Source organism: Panicum virgatum, chromosome 1K (genome assembly GCF_016808335.1).
Source record: "Panicum virgatum strain AP13 chromosome 1K, P.virgatum_v5, whole genome shotgun sequence".
Classification (NCBI taxonomy): Eukaryota; Viridiplantae; Streptophyta; class Magnoliopsida; order Poales; family Poaceae; genus Panicum; species Panicum virgatum.
This window is the reverse complement of record NC_053136.1, coordinates 8,511,591-8,527,013: the sequence shown is the minus strand read 5'-3', so window position 1 is coordinate 8,527,013 and position 15,423 is coordinate 8,511,591. Positions and strand designations below refer to the sequence as shown.

The window sequence follows — 15,423 nt, the reverse complement described above, 5'->3', positions numbered from 1 at the left end:
AGAATTGTGTATATAGTCAAAATATATCACAAGATGTTTCATGTTGTAGCCGATCCTGAAAGATAAGAACCAATCTTTTGCATCTTCCAGTAACAAAGCAGTACAAAGACAACAGCTATTGATTCATACGGCCCTGCCAGTTTAAGGCATGGAAATATGTGGCTGAAACAGAAAGAAACTAAAGAAAATAATGTAACTTATTTCTTTGGAAATAGTGCAAGCATTTCATCTAAAGTTTCTGGTATCAGCTTGCCATCCAAATGTGGGCATCAAAAACTCAATTTAGCCACGTATCAACCCTCTGCCAAGGCCGCTGCAACAGGTTCTTCCAGCTTATTGAAAATATCACGAATATCTGCATGGTTTTGGATGCCAGCAGGAGACTGGGAAAGCAGCTGTTGGGCAACTTCATGCCTCTCTTCTTTGAACAAAGCTTGAAATAAGCGCACATAAACTATTCTTGACGGCAACCCCCTCAAAGATGTTGCATTCAGAAAACCCAAGGCATCATCCACAGTCCCAGATTTTGAAATATGAGGGATAAAAGGATCAACGAAAGGTGGATAACCATGGCTTTTCATTAAACCTAGCACTTCAAAAGCTGGTTTCAGATGTCCTTGGCGGATTAACTTGTGGATCAAATACTTGTAGGTAGTTTGCCAAGGAACCACAGCCTTCTCTGTTACCATGTTCTTCAGAACTTTGAATGCTTCCTTCGCCCCTTTCTTCTTGTGCAATCCAGAAACCAGCACCTCAAGAGTAGAACCCACATTCTCGCTGCCGCTTTTTTCCAGCATTTCATGGAAGCACGACACTGCTGTATCCACATTTTCACCAAGAGAATACTTCTGAACTAAACAAGGCCATATCTTTGGACCCAACTTATGCCCTGACTCTTCCACACCAGTCAAATAATTCCGTGCTTCTTCCAGATTGCCAGCATCACACATTGCAAGAACAGCCTTTTCATGATCAGTACTATCCGGTTCGAAACCACCTTCCTGCATCGCCTTCAGAACTCTGCCACTCTCCCCAAGCCTCCCTACACTCCTCAACGACTTGAGAACAGAATCAAAAGCTGAGTCTTTGACCTTGCTGCCCACATGGCGATAGTACCGCAAGACTCTCGTCACCAACTTGAGATCCAAGTCACCAGTCACTAGGACCTTCTTCAGCAAGAATATGAAATCATCCCTCAAGAGCTTCTCCGGTCTGCTTGTCATGAATTGGAACAGGTCCACAATATCCTCAACCATCTTCCTCTTGAGGAACCTGTCGGTGACAGTAACATACACATCTCGATCCATCTCAAGCCCCTTGCCCCTCATCTTCCGCAGGACCTCCCGGAACTCCTCGATGCGATCCTCACGGCCGAGAACCTTGGCCATCGCATTGTAAACCTTGCCCCAACTTATCCCAGCTCCAGCTGTCTGCTCCACCCACCGGAAGAACACCATCGCCTGCTGCGGGAACTGCCCGACCTTCTCCACCACTAATGCCACCAGCTCATCAGTCACCTCAACACTCGATTCACTCAGCATGGCTAGCTTCTGGGTGTCATCCTTGCCCGGCGCCCGTAGAATCTTGCATACCTCGGCCGCCGCCGCGTTCCTGCCGTGCGCGGCGAATGCCTCCTGCAGCAGGTCGGCGTCCCTGGCCATGTCCTTGGCCCGGAAGCTCTCGGAGGCGGCCCGGAAGGCGGGCTTGGAGATCCCGTAGCCCCTAGACCGCATGGAGGCGACGAGAGACCAGAAGCGGTCGGCGTCGCCGTGCGCGGCGGCGAGCTGGAGCATGGAGTTGAAGGACCGCGAGTTGAGCGCGGCCTTGGCGGCGGGGTCGGAGGCGGCCCAAGAGAAGAAGCGGGAGGCCGCGGGGTAGTTTCCCGCGAGCCCCGGGTCGAGGAGGAGCGCGGGGACGGTGTCCGGGTGGGAGAGATCGACGCCGGCGGACTGGATCGCGGCGGCGGGGTCCGCGGGAGGGGTGGGATCGGAGAAGAGGGCGGCGATGGTGGAGGATGAGGAGAGGAGGCGGGCATGGTGTCGGGGGAGGATGGCGGCGAGGCGGCCGCCGCCGGAGGTGAGGGCGGCGCGGAGCATGGCGGCGGCGAGGAGGAGCGAGGGGAAAGGGAGGCGGAACGGAAGGGAGGGGTTTGGAAATGGGTTGGGGGGTTTTGCCCGTTAATGAGCTTTGGGTTGGGTTGTCTGTTTGTCTTGGGCCGGCCTATCGATGCCCATTTATCGCCAGACTCAGCCCAACCCGCCTTGCCAGCCAGATGCGTATGCATTTGTGATTCTAGCCATTTTCGTATCCGGAGTACTTCACAGAAGTTTGCACTTTCCTGTTCCTCACAAAAAGGACAAACATTTGTAGATTTAATCATACATTATTTCAAAAAAATTATATTTTATATACCTAAAATTTTTATATGATATGATTCTTCGTTGAATGTAATTCATTCGCATTTTTTAGAAACTGAACCGATGGTTAAAATTGCGACCACAAATTATTGGCGGGTACCATTGTAACCCAAACACAAGTACACAACCGAACTTGTATGTGTGTCCGCAGCTTGCTAGCGCGCAAACCTATTTAAATTTCTGCATATTAACAAAAACCGAAGTTATTTTGCCGTAGAATACATATATTTTTGTCCTGTCCACGATGTCAGATCGACTCGTTGCACCACAGGTTTTAATCCTGTTTAATTTACGTCACACAACTAGACAACACACTGTGCCCCAAGTACAACGTGTTGTCTAGTCGTAACAAGTATAGCGTGTTGTCTTGTTGCACCACAGCTTTCAATTCTGTTTACATCACGATGAGTTGGAGGATGAGTATAATTAAAACTAGACAATGACCTATCGCGGATTATCGTGTCAATCTCCTGTGCCCCAGGCTCTCCGACACGGCGACACCTTCGTGCGGCCCCGCATAATTCCAAAGTCCAAGATTAGCACCAGTGCCCACCACAAATCACGACTTTTATGTCGCCGTCATTTTCTTTCTGCCACGCCCCTCTCTTATAAAATAAAAGAAAGAAAGAAAGAAGAGATGGTCACGGAAAACGATGCAAAATTACTGTACAATTTGTAACTAAGCACCCGCACACGTACAGTAGCTGCCTTAGGATAAATTTTATACGATGAAGATTGAAGAATTTGGTGATGAAGACCGAGGCCACGTGGATGGAGTATGACCGCATATCGAATTTAGAGTCGGATTGGTTTCAGACGAGTGTCAATCGCCCGTTCGGCTGGCTGGTGCAGCAGCCAGCCAGCCATCGAGTGCCGACACGGTGCAGCAGGCAGGCAAAACTAGCCAGCCATCCAGCCAATCAAACTAAACGGGTCCAATTTTGTTAAATGAGTTGTCGTATAGATAAAAATGATGACGTAACAAGAAATTTATGAAAAGAAAGAAGGGATGTGTTTCATCTGGAACAAAAAGTGAATACATATTATAGGTGATTAACCTCAAGTTTGATCATTTGTCTTATTCAAAAAATTTATACAAACATAATCAAATTTAAGTCATTCTTAAAGAACTTGTCTTAATAAAGCAAACCACGATAAAATAAATAATATTTTGCATAAAGTTTTGAATAAAACGAGTGGTTAAACGATCTATAATTTAGAACCAAGGGAGTATAGACTAATACATAGGTGTTAGAAGTCAGTAACTAGTCAGCAAGTTTACCATCCGATTGAGACCTCACCATTACAAGCGGCGAGCGCGCACTTACACATGCTAGTTTGCACAAAATTCCAGTAAAGTCTTGCTGCACCGAAGATGCTTCTTTCGAAGGTAGAACTCGTCGTTCTCATCTTGTCTTCAATAGATTGGCACCGATGAGAACACCCACTTGCTCACCGACATCAAACCCAATAGCAAAATATCACAGCTCACATCAGAAAGAAAAAAAGATCTTCTGAAAGTATCACAGCTGATCTATTTTACGCTACTCAGAGCTAGCTCTTCATCATTGTGACAGAACCGCCAAATTAAAACTCAAATTAAGCTAAATGGCCATCATTTGAACACATCAGGCACATTTGGCTTAACGGTTTAATTTGACAGTCCTTTCGAAACCGACATTCCGATCGAAACAAACACCAGTAGTCCCACGCGAAGGTGAGCGCAGGCAGTACAAACATGACGAGCACATATGAATACGATTACAATACCGAGTAGCGTACATTAAGTTCTACAAACCTAGTTTGAATACATAAATAATATACAAGAACAACTTTACTTTAAAACAGAGTCCGACATAGGAAACCTGACGTCTATAAAACATGTAGCGCAGTATCGAATCACACACTCAGCCCACGGTTGTGTGATTTGAAAACTAGCAAGGACTAAACATCTGGTCCGGCCACCTCCCAACCATCCGCGCCAAGCTGTATAAACTTAGCACAACAAGGACAGAAGTCGATCTCATCCTGACCTGAAATAGTTTGAGCCACAACCCTGAGTATACTAATACTCCGCAAGACTTACCCGACTATGGGTATACATAGCCCATTATCTAGACATGCATGGCTTTCTGGCTGTGGGTTGTTTTGCGGAAAAGCAATTAAGAGTGAGTCCTTACTTTCAATATTTTAGCTCAAGATTAGGAATGATACCTATTTTCTATAGTTTGCATATCTATACCAATCAGTGTGGAAAAACAATTGATTAGGTACAACTATACTGATCATCTCATTCACTTCCATAATCTTACTACGATGTGACTCGGGGATCAAGGTGCTCATGTCCGAGAGCGACTGACGGCGAATCGATTCGATTTAACCTTGCAAGGTGGACCTAACCAATACGGCACGTATTAGCCCCGTCGGACCATACGGACCAACCATTCCCCTCCCCTCCTCGAACTACAGGACCGCCCCACCATCATATGGTCAGCCGAGCTCAACGTGAGACCACCAAAAGTAAACATATACAACCCTATTTCTTCGCGACTACTCGACTACCCCAGGAGGTGAGTTGGAATCCTGTACTTTCGAGATGAGGCAGTACTCGGCTTACCGGTTTCGACTACCTCCTACTCCCGGCATGCAGTTAGTACAATTCAAACATGATCAGCAGGGCCGACAACGGTATGGTCCTTAACCGACACAGACGGGGCTAAGACACCAGAAACCCTGTCCTGTTGCCATACCTATATCTCATCATCATTTCCCCGTCCGGTCTCAAATTTCCATTCATTCCATATCTTATATACTGGAATATAAAGATAACTATAAATCTCGCGAGTAACCGGAAATTACTCGACTTTTGCCCTATAGCTCGCGAGTGATAGGAAATCACTCGACTTCTACCGAGACTTATTTAAGCATAGCAGTGCTATCGACTTATCCATACTAGTATAAAACCAAGAGAACCTAGGGATCATGCAATTAAGGTTTCATTCAACGCCTAGAAACTTAATGCATAATCAAGTAAATATATATAACATTTCATAAGTTAAACTAATAGGTTATTCTCCGGGGCTTGCCTGCGGGCTGCTGCTCAGTGCTGGTGTCAACTGGGCCTTGGGCCGGGTCGTCACGAAACTCCTGCGGGGCTGGCTCCGTCTGCTCCTGCGGCTCCGCGATCACCTCGTATACGACTTCCTCGGTCGCGGACTCTATATGTATGCATATGAGACAATGAGTAGATGCACACTTGACTTTGTAATTAGAAGATAAATATTAAACAAATTAACAATTTACATAAAATGACACAGGTATGGTGATAATTAACTTTAATCCTAGTGCTAGAAACAATTAGAGAACAAATTATCAATTAGAGCATGATTTACTATAAAATAAAATATGACTAGCAAGACATTATTATTTGCCTCTTATAATTTGTATAAAAATTTACATGTAAAAATATTATTATTCTTATACACATAATTAAGTTTGGTTACATTTTATATTCATATACTAAACTAGGTCCTATGAGCATGAAAATTTTATGGTGGATCACTCATGTTTAAAGTAAGCTACTGCAAAAATTTCATAATTTTTAGATTAACAAATCTATGGAAACTAATTAAGCAAGACTAAACACAATCTAAATTCTTGCAGCGGTAAAAAGGACATTTTGCCATTGTGGATATTTTTCCTCTATAGATCTTACTCTAACAAAACCAACAAAGTTTATTTCATATTTTTCGCATTTTTCCTTGAATTTATATGGAATTTACAAATTACAGCCGAAATAAAACACAAAATAAAGAAATCCCTTTAATCCCTGACCCGTGGGCCCCTTTGGCCAGTGACCCAAAACAGAGAGGGGGCGATGCGATCAGGCTCGCGGCGGCGCTGGGGCGAGGCCGCGGCGGCGGCGCCGGCCGACGGCGAGCAGGGCGGTGGCGAGGCCCTTGGCTCGCGCGCCCAGGCTCACGGTGGCGGTGCGGCGCGGGGGTGGCGGCGGCGCGCAGTCGCGCCAGCGGCGGCGCTAGGGCAGGGGAGGCGGCAGCGCGCTTGCGCCGGCGGCGGCGGGGTCAAGCGGCGGCGGTGCGACGCGGGGTGAGCAGCAGAGGGCTCGGGCGGCCCTGGTGCGCGCGCAAACGGGGCGGAAGGCGGTGCGAGCGGGGCGCTTAGCGTGCGGCGGCGGCGACGCAGTTCGGCCGACGGCGGCGTGGTCGAGAACGAGCGTGGAAACTTGGTGAACGTGGAAAAGTAAGGGGAGCATGAGCTTCAGTGCATCACCTAGGGTTGATTTGAGCTGCTGGGCGAAGAGAACGGGGACCGGAGGTGGGTTGTCGGCGTTGAGGCGGAGCTCGAGCTCACTGGTGACCGGCGGCCGAGGAACCTCTGATTCCCAGCGAGAGGGGACCTGGGGATAGGTTTGGTGGGGTTCGGAAGGAAGCTAGGAAGGTGAAGAAGCTTCAGTTGCGAGGGATTTGAATTCCATGGTGAGTGACTCGCGAAATCGGTCGACGAGCGCTCGCTGCTCAAACGCGGTCCATGGCGAGCAGAGGAACGAGAAGGCGAGGAACGGGAGCGTGAACGAGAGTGAAGGCAGGTGGCGAGCTCGGAAGACGTCGTGGGCGACTTGGCGGCGTCACCGACGGCCGGGAAACTGGGATCGGCCTCCACGACGGCAAGCACCGCGGTGGGGAGCTTCGGGAGAGCTCGGGGCGCCATTACTGCGACGTGCAGCACAGGAAGATGGGAGGTGGTTGTATGACAGGTGGGGTCCACGTGTAAGGAAATTTCTTTATTTTAATCCAAATTTTTGGATTGTTACAATCATGAACCTTAGGAAGACAATGAGAACATTTGGGCATCTCCCATGCATCTCCCAAGACTGTAAAAGTATTTTGCTTGCCGCCGATTATTTATTCCAACTGCTAGTCCGCTACTAGCAGGAACATGGAACCCAACATGGATGAACAGGCAGCTGACCAGAGTCGTTGACACCATGGAGGTTGAGCACTTGAGCACAAGGAGGTGGTGGCCTAGTGGTCGTTGTCGTGGCAGTGATGTGGGTGATGCAGGGAATCTGGGGGGGGGGGGGGGGGGGGGGGTCTTTTTCTTTTTAAAAAAATCCTCACATGCCGTTTGTTTTTTGTTTTGAAAGACCTGGACATTACACGTCCAGCATTCATTAATAAGAAGGAGCATCACATGCCGTTAGTTAAACCTTTGAATCTCTTATGTGCCACTACCGGTAACTGTGGGGCTGTGGGCACCGTCGGACTGATGTATTTAAGATACAACGATGACATATGAGGGCTTACGAGTTTTAGGTGGCATATAAAGAAAATCACCATCTTTTTTATTTACAATGTGGACTACGTAGTAATGATGTACACACGTTGTAACCTAGTATAATCGGAGCCGGAATTTTTCGAGATTTCGCTTTCATATTATGGAAGACTTTATTTTGCTGGAGAGGGATGACACCTTATCGAAGACAACGATGACCCAACCAACCAGTGTCCATCCAAATCATTTGGATATGATTTCTACAACTTCTCTCCCGTGTAATCTAAGAAAAACTACTAAAAACAGTCTAAACAACTCAGATTTGATATGACGTCCTTTTCCATCCCTAAGATGGTCCTTACAAAGTTCCATTATCTAAGTCCTCTTAAAGTTCCTCAGAATTATTTTGTTCAAACCTTATTTGCCTATAGGAGGATATTGATGTTCGGCCGGTGTGTTTTTTTTTCTTTTTTTCTAGTGATTCCGCTTATAAAATTATACTCACTGTGATTATACAACCCTTTCGATCTTTCCTAAAACTATAATATTTGCAATTAATGTACCATTGACATTTTCTTCTAGCAACGACTTGCGGGAAACATATAATTTCTTGATGTTGCTTTGTAGCATGGTAGAGCAACATAATTCCCTCTAATTTAGCCAGCGTAATGGGGCAACCACAAGCTTCGCAAAGAATTCAGAAACACACAAACTCTCTCCACCCCCCCCCCCCCCCCCCCCCCAACCCAATGTGGAGTGACAAAAAGGCGATCATTTCTTCAAGGAAGAATTGACATGCCATATTTGAGTGATGATGCTTTAAGCTTCAAAGTTCCCACGAAACATGGCTCAAACAATACTAGCATGACCATCTGTCTGTTTGCCCCCCCACCCCACCTACACACACAGACCAAAAAGAAAACAATCAAGGCTCTGAGATCGCCGTGTCAAACCGTACGGAGATGGGATCAGGATTAATCAACAATAATTGTTTTGAGATTGATCAGCGGAGGTCGTTCCTCAAACTAACTAATCCTATTCCTACTAGTATTTCAAGATTTCCTCTCGCTGTCGGTGGGCCCAGAGGGCACGACTCGGCGCCGCAGGCCCGTGGAACAACTACCACCACACCTCGCTTGCATAATTTGCGCTCGCGGAGCTCGCGCCACGCCACCTCTGCTCAGAGGTCAGAGCTCCAGCAAGGCGCCCCCACACAGCTCACACCACCACCACGCATCGAGCAGCAGCAGCTCAGCTGAGCCAAGCGTCCATGGCCGACGCCGGCGGCGAGGCGGGCGTTGGCGGGAAAGGCGAGGAGCCGGGTCGCGAGATCCCCGACGAGATCACGGGCGAGATCCTGCTCCGCCTGCCCTCCCGCTCCGCGCTGGCGCGCGCGGCCGCCGCCAGCGGCGGCTTCCGCGCGCTCGTCTCCTCCCCGCGCTTCCTCCGCCGCCACCGCGCGCTGCACCGGGACCCCGGCGCGCTCCTCGGGGTCTTCACCTTCTCCCTCAGCCGCGACGGCACGGGCTTCCACCCCGCGGAGCCGCCGCACCCGGCGGCGGCGGCGGCCCGCGCCGTCGCCGCCGCCGCCGACTTCTCCTTCGGCTTCCTCCCGGCGGATCCCTCCGCCGCGGACGGAGCCGGAGACGAAGGGTGGATGGTCCGGGACTACCGCGACGGCCGCTTCCTCCTCGACCGCGCCGCGTCCGGCACCGAGCGGGGCACCGTCTTCACCGAGCTCGCCGTCTGCGACCCGCTGTACCGCCGCTACGTCCTGCTCCCGCCCATCCCGGAGGATCTCGCCGACACCGTCGGCGACGTGCTCAGCGTCTTCGGCGGCCGGCGCGCGTGCGAGCCCTTCCTCGCCCCCGCCGAGCCCTGCGAGCCGGACGCGGAGCGGCCGCCGTTCACCGTGTTCTGGACGGCCCGGTGCCAGCGGAAGCTCGCCGCCTTCGCCTTCTCCTCGCGCGACGGGCGGTGGCGCGCGCTCCCGTCGCCGGACTGCTTCATCTGGCGCCGCCACCGGTCGCCGTTCAGCTGCCCGATGCACACCGTCTGGAACCGGCGGCACTACGCGCACGGCCGCTTCTACTGGGTGGACTGCCTCACCAACCGGTGGCTCGTGCTCGACGCGCGCGCCATGGAGCTCGCCCTCGCCATCATCCCCTCGCCGGCCGGCTACTGGGAGGAGCACGTCGCCGTCGTGGAGGCCCCGGACGGGAAGGTCGGCGTGTTCGCGCACGACTTCCACCACCCCGGCGGCAAAGCCGATCTCCACTACTACACGATCGCGCAGGACGCCGACTCGCCGCAGTGGCAGCTGGAGAAGACGATCCCGCTGCCGTGGCCGGCGGCATGCCACCAGCCGTTCTGCGTCCGGGGCACGGCCAACGGGTGCTTGATCCTCGAGGTCAGCGAGGAGAAGCCGGCGTTCATGGCGAGATACTGCGTCAGGGACGCCGAGATGTTCAAAATCGACGTCAAGAGCTTCCAGCTGGAGAAGATCTGCCAGGCGCGGTGTGCCGGCGGCGCCGCCGGCCAGTGCTGCTGGCCGTACTTCGGCTTCCCGCCATCGCTGGCCTTGCCCACTGTATGAGCTAGCAGAATGGTGGCATTGCTGAACAGAATTATGTTCCAGCATGGAGCCTAGAGTTTGTCTTGCCTATATATACATAATAATATAATGAGCAGTTTTTGCTGATTCATTTTGCTCACAAACTCACTGCATACATACAGACACAGCTTACAGGTACAGAGCGAAACGATAACCTCAGCATTTCTCAGCTGTACAAACCCCACAAGCAGGGGTAAACATTATTGCCCACAACTTATAGGTTACAGTCACAGCCATGTCTTTTTTGAAGCACAGTCACAGCCATGTCACTTGCTGTTTATTCAGTTCCTTTAGTATACTCTGTCCCATTGCCATGGCTTCGTTGTACTTCCACCAGTACCACAGTGATGAACAAATACAGCACACACAAAGGATGGCGGCTTGTACGAGGCAAAAGGAACCAGCCGATGTGTCCGGAAAGGATAATCCATAGACCAAGCCAGGCGCTCCTAGCTTGATGTTTATTCAGTTCCCACCCTTTTTTTCTGGGTATACTCTGTCCATTGCCATGGGCCCATGGCTTATTATTCCCACCAGTACCATACCAATGAGCAAACACAGCATCGCACCTTACCCACAAAAGATGGCAACTCGTATGAGCCTAAAGGAACCGGCTGATGTTCAGCCCAGGGATAGACCACCATGTTTCAATATCTTCCACACCATGTTCGTTGTTCTCTTTGCTCTCTTAAAGGACAGCTCAAAGTCAGCTGAGGACCATCCAGTGAGACCAGAAGATTGATCACAGCCTATCGAGGATGATTCAGCATTTCGAAAAGATTGTCCAGGGTCTGCTGAGGATGGTTCATTGAGACCAGAACTGTTACCATATGATGACGCGGTAGAGCTCACCAAGCCTGTCACAGCAGGTGCAAAACTCTCCACAAACATGCCACAAGATATCAAAGTCTCACAAGAAGGCATGTCAATGTATGAAACTGTACGATCTTCAAGATCTACACAGACGAGTCTCTTTTGGTTGCCAAAGAAGATCTTCGACTTGAGCTGGAAAAATGGGTTCATGCCCACAGGCATCCGAGGAGCAACTGTATGTAAGTGAATCCACTCTTGATGAGTCAAGTCCACCACCCAAATATCTGAAACTGTATTTTTTGATGATCTATCATAACGATTTGACAACAAAAGAAGCTTTCCTTCCCCCTCGAATAATTCCATATCATGTTTTTTTACAGCATCAGGGATGGCAATTTTTGTGAACGTCTCATCTGTCAGGTTGAGCATCAGGATTTCTCGAGACAAACTGGAGGATGCCTTGCGAAGAAGTAGCCAGTACATGCTACCATTAACAATAACTGCCTTCGTTGCCTTTAGAAGCTCTGCAGATTCACGTATTGTTCTCCATGACAACGCACCAACAGTGCATATTTCAAATGCCAAGAACCGCACACAGTGACGGACAGAGACCACCTTGTATTCTTTTGTGGAGTGCACAAATCCAACAAAATATTCAGAGTAAAGAGACCGTGACTTGAGTACTGAATCTGGCAGCCTCAAGTGCTTCCTTGTTGTGGGATTCAAGACCTCAGCGTCGTCTTTTATATCATACAAGCACACCAAGCCATTGCAGGGGCCTGACATTTGAAACCTATTTGAGAACACGAGTTCCACGCTTCTGAAATTCATTGTGGCAGAATCGAATGTGTACATGTGGACTAGGCCATGATCAAGCGAGGTGAAACAAGCAATGGACTGGTGGAAGCGGTAAGCATTGTTTAGGTGACTGTCCACAAAACTAGGTTCTTCAATGCAGTCTCGCCAGAACTTGCACACACTGCGAAGTTTCACAACAATCCTACCAGGTAGAAAAGCAAGGACAATCCTTTGGGCATCCTGAGGAACGTATACTTGAGCTTCTGTTCCTTTATTTTTCTTATCAAGATCATTATTGTTGCAGTCCATGGCTAGGATTCAATCTACGATTCTGTCCAAGGTACAAGTTTAGTCAGCATGCAATAAAAACAGCAAGGTAGGGAAATTTGCTGATATAAAACTGTACTGAAATAAAAGTATACCCTTTAGTACATAACATAAAAGTAATAATATCTTCCCTCTTGATCAATTAACATCTTAGGTGAAAAGAGAATGGGTTCGGTGCTGCCATTTTAAATCGCTCATAAATGACTGACTACATGTAGAACGCAAGTACCGAGTCAAATCAGTACCAGCAAGTTCTAACTATCATTGAAACCAATATGGATGCGCCAGTTTGATGAAATAATGAGACTTAAACTTAACACCTCCTTCCTCTAGACAATGGATATTGAATACTACAGATGTTAGACTCTATGAACTGCAGTAAGATGAGAGAAAAACATGTTCATCCATAGAGGAAACATTACTGAGGTATTCTGATAAACATTAAGTGAGGTATCAAAACCAATTCACCTTACAGGTGAAAATAATAAGAGGTGCACATATCAAATTCACAAGTTCTAAAACAACGAAGGAACCAGCATGGCATGAAAAGCACAGTATGGAACCAATATGCTTTGCCATCTCTCTCCCTAGCATTTATTATGCACTAAATTTGAACACTCACGCATTAGTAAATATATTAGACCCATCCAACCTTATCTCCAATGTTAGATCACTGAACTTTGTCATGGACAAATCAAGGCACGTTGATAGCAAATACTTGTTATTTTAGCTCTTCTCAGGTCTGCTAATGTCCATTTCTATGTGCAGTTTTATTCTACTGTTAGAAGCATGGAAGTTAACAGTGTATTCCCTATATCTACATAGAAGCAGGGAAGTCCTAAGCAACTTTTATCCCCTCCAAAAATACTGCAGTGATCAACATTTGCGTCACCAGTTAGGCAGTAAATAGAGGCTGAAGACTACGATCATTTCCATCATGTGGATGAAATGTATGCATTTCCATCTACAGATCATGATGAATCCCTATTCTGAATGATAAAAGCAAGATGGAAAGTCTCTTTAAGGGACACATCAGGGGCGGACCCAGCATAAGACATGGGAGTACACATGTACACCCGATAATTCTTCTTCTTGCAAACGAAATCCAAGTTAGTAGGTAACTCACTATATTGTAACTGGAGTCAGATCCAAATACAGATAGTTTTGTTAGGGTTTGGGGTGCTCCGTCTCCTACAGCACAAGGGAAGACAAGGGGCGGGCGCGGCATACCTGGAGTGGAGGAGGCGCTCGTCGCCGGCAAAGGGCTGGACCGCCCCTCGCCCAGTCGTCGCCGCCAGGTAGGGAAGGAAGATCTCGAGCAAGGGAGGATCTCTTGGAGACAAGGGAAAGGTTCCCTTCGAGAAGAGAAACAGAGGGAGGAGATGAACTGAGGCCCTCAGCGGCTGAGCTCTGAGCAGCGGGAGGGCTGTCAATCAGCAGCTCTCCTCCGGTTCCGTTACCAAATTTCTTCGGAAAAATTTATCACCTCCTCATGTATGGGGGATGGTATACATAATCCCACAATCTATAAAACAGTCTATATCACCCTCTAAACTTTTTAAAACCGATCAAATTACCCCATTAAAGCAGTTTTGAAAAATCATAGTAAATCACAGAAAAATCATAAAATGAAAAATCTAATTGTATTAGACTTCAAATGTAAACATATAATATGGTATTCTTTAGTATATTTTTTATTGTAGCTTTAGATTTATGATTTTCTTCATAGCTGTAAAAAAATGTACTAAAGCATACCATATTATATGTTCACTGTGTAGATCTACTCATTCGGAGTCTAACACAATTGGATTTTTCATTTTATGATTTTTCTGTGATTTAATATGATTTTTTTAAAACTACTTTAGGGGGTAATTTGACTAATTTTGAAAAATTTAGGGGGTGATATAGACCGTTTCATTGTTTGGGGGGGTTATGTATTCTAACCCCCCTAGGTGAGGGGGTGATATAAACTTTTTCCAATTTCTTCTGATAAATAAAGATTAGACTAAAAAACTGATTTAATCTGATAAATAAAGAGAAAAGATAGTGTATCTGAACATTTAGCTTTATTCCTTCTATTCCTTTTGATACTCCTATTTTCAAAATTGAATTATACTCATTTAAGTTGATATCTTGGAAAATGTATGGATAGCCGTTGGATTTTCATCTATAGTAACTTCTCTTGAAAAAAGATTAGTTTAAGTACTCCCTCTATTTTCATTATCATTTTACATTAGATTTGTTTTAAATCAAACTTGACAAACTTTGATCAAATTTATAGAAAAAATTATAATAATTACAATACCAAATTTATTTCATTGCTCTATCGTGAAATGTATGTTGATAATGCATATGTTGAATAGTATAGTTATTGTTATATTTTTCTATAGACTTATCAAAGTTCGATTTAACTTAGAACAAATCCAATACGACATGTAATATAACGGAGGGAGCATAAGATAATATCGAAAACTAGGAGTCATGATTAATAAGATGATAAGCAAGGTTCTTCTTCTTGATCATTGTATCAAGATAAAATAGAACTATCAAAAGAAAAAAGAGAATAAATGGAGTATTACTTTGTATATTTTATTTGTGCAACACGTTGACGCAAAAATCCGCCCATGTGCACGTGTGTGCCACTTGTGCCAAGCTACTAGTATTAACGAGTTAGGAAAATGAGAGGATTTCAAAAGGTTAAGTACACTACTCTAATTTAACCAAGTAAATTAAATTTTCATCGGTGCAGCAGAAACCGAGCTTCAAATGATTCCAATCTGCAAGGAAAAGAACACTAGTTTTTGCAGTGAAATGCTTTTGTCGGTTATCCATGTTTGGGAACTTTTTGGAGTTTGGATGCCAAGAAGCAAAGATTATTTTAGAAAATTTAAATCAAACACACTCAAGTTGATGAGAAAATGAGAGACGTCGATTGATCCAAACAAAATTCTTTTCATAGGGTGTCCGGCTGAGATTGAGAAGAGCATTCCTAGAGATTTTTAATAAGAAGGGAAAAGGTCGTAACAGAAACAAAAAAAAAGTTTTACAAAGTTAAAAAGTCAGAAAAAATCAAATTTTTTTGACGAGAGTGGGATTTGAACCCACGCCCTTTCGGACCAGAACCTTAATCTGGCGCCTTAGACCAACTCGGCCATCTCGTCC

The 15,423-nt window shown here is 46.8% G+C and overlaps 3 protein-coding genes, 1 long non-coding RNA gene and 1 other non-coding gene across 5 annotated transcripts; 2 read left to right on the top strand and 3 right to left on the bottom strand.

Annotated features, from left to right (window-relative positions):
• Positions 1 to 13: 13 nt before the first annotated feature.
• Positions 14 to 2,158, bottom strand: LOC120680006 (pentatricopeptide repeat-containing protein At3g02490, mitochondrial-like). The gene has a single exon (XM_039961685.1). The coding sequence runs from the start codon at positions 2,094 to 2,096 to the stop codon at positions 294 to 296; it is 1,803 nt and encodes a 600-aa protein (XP_039817619.1). The 5' UTR covers positions 2,097 to 2,158; the 3' UTR covers positions 14 to 293.
• Positions 2,159 to 8,833: 6,675 nt separating this feature from the next.
• LOC120679773 lies at positions 8,834 to 10,410 on the top strand. The gene has a single exon (XM_039961455.1). It carries the CDS (start codon positions 8,980 to 8,982, stop codon positions 10,303 to 10,305), a length of 1,326 nt encoding a protein of 441 aa, XP_039817389.1. The 5' UTR covers positions 8,834 to 8,979; the 3' UTR covers positions 10,306 to 10,410.
• Positions 10,383 to 13,717, bottom strand: LOC120679851 (F-box protein At3g07870-like). Its single transcript, XM_039961548.1, has 2 exons — positions 13,492 to 13,717; positions 10,383 to 12,265 (listed from the first exon to the last, which is right to left on the bottom strand). The coding sequence occupies exon 2, from the start codon at positions 12,241 to 12,243 to the stop codon at positions 10,945 to 10,947; it is 1,299 nt and encodes a 432-aa protein (XP_039817482.1). The 5' UTR covers positions 12,244 to 12,265; positions 13,492 to 13,717; the 3' UTR covers positions 10,383 to 10,944.
• On the top strand, positions 12,189 to 14,313 carry LOC120679950. Its single transcript, XR_005677413.1, has 2 exons — positions 12,189 to 12,310; positions 13,030 to 14,313. It is a non-coding gene; the product is annotated as an uncharacterized LOC120679950 (long non-coding RNA).
• A 1,028-nt stretch (positions 14,314 to 15,341) lies between these two features.
• TRNAL-AAG lies at positions 15,342 to 15,422 on the bottom strand. Its single transcript has one exon. It is a non-coding gene; the product is annotated as a tRNA-Leu (tRNA).
• Between the last annotated feature and the right edge of the window lies 1 nt (position 15,423).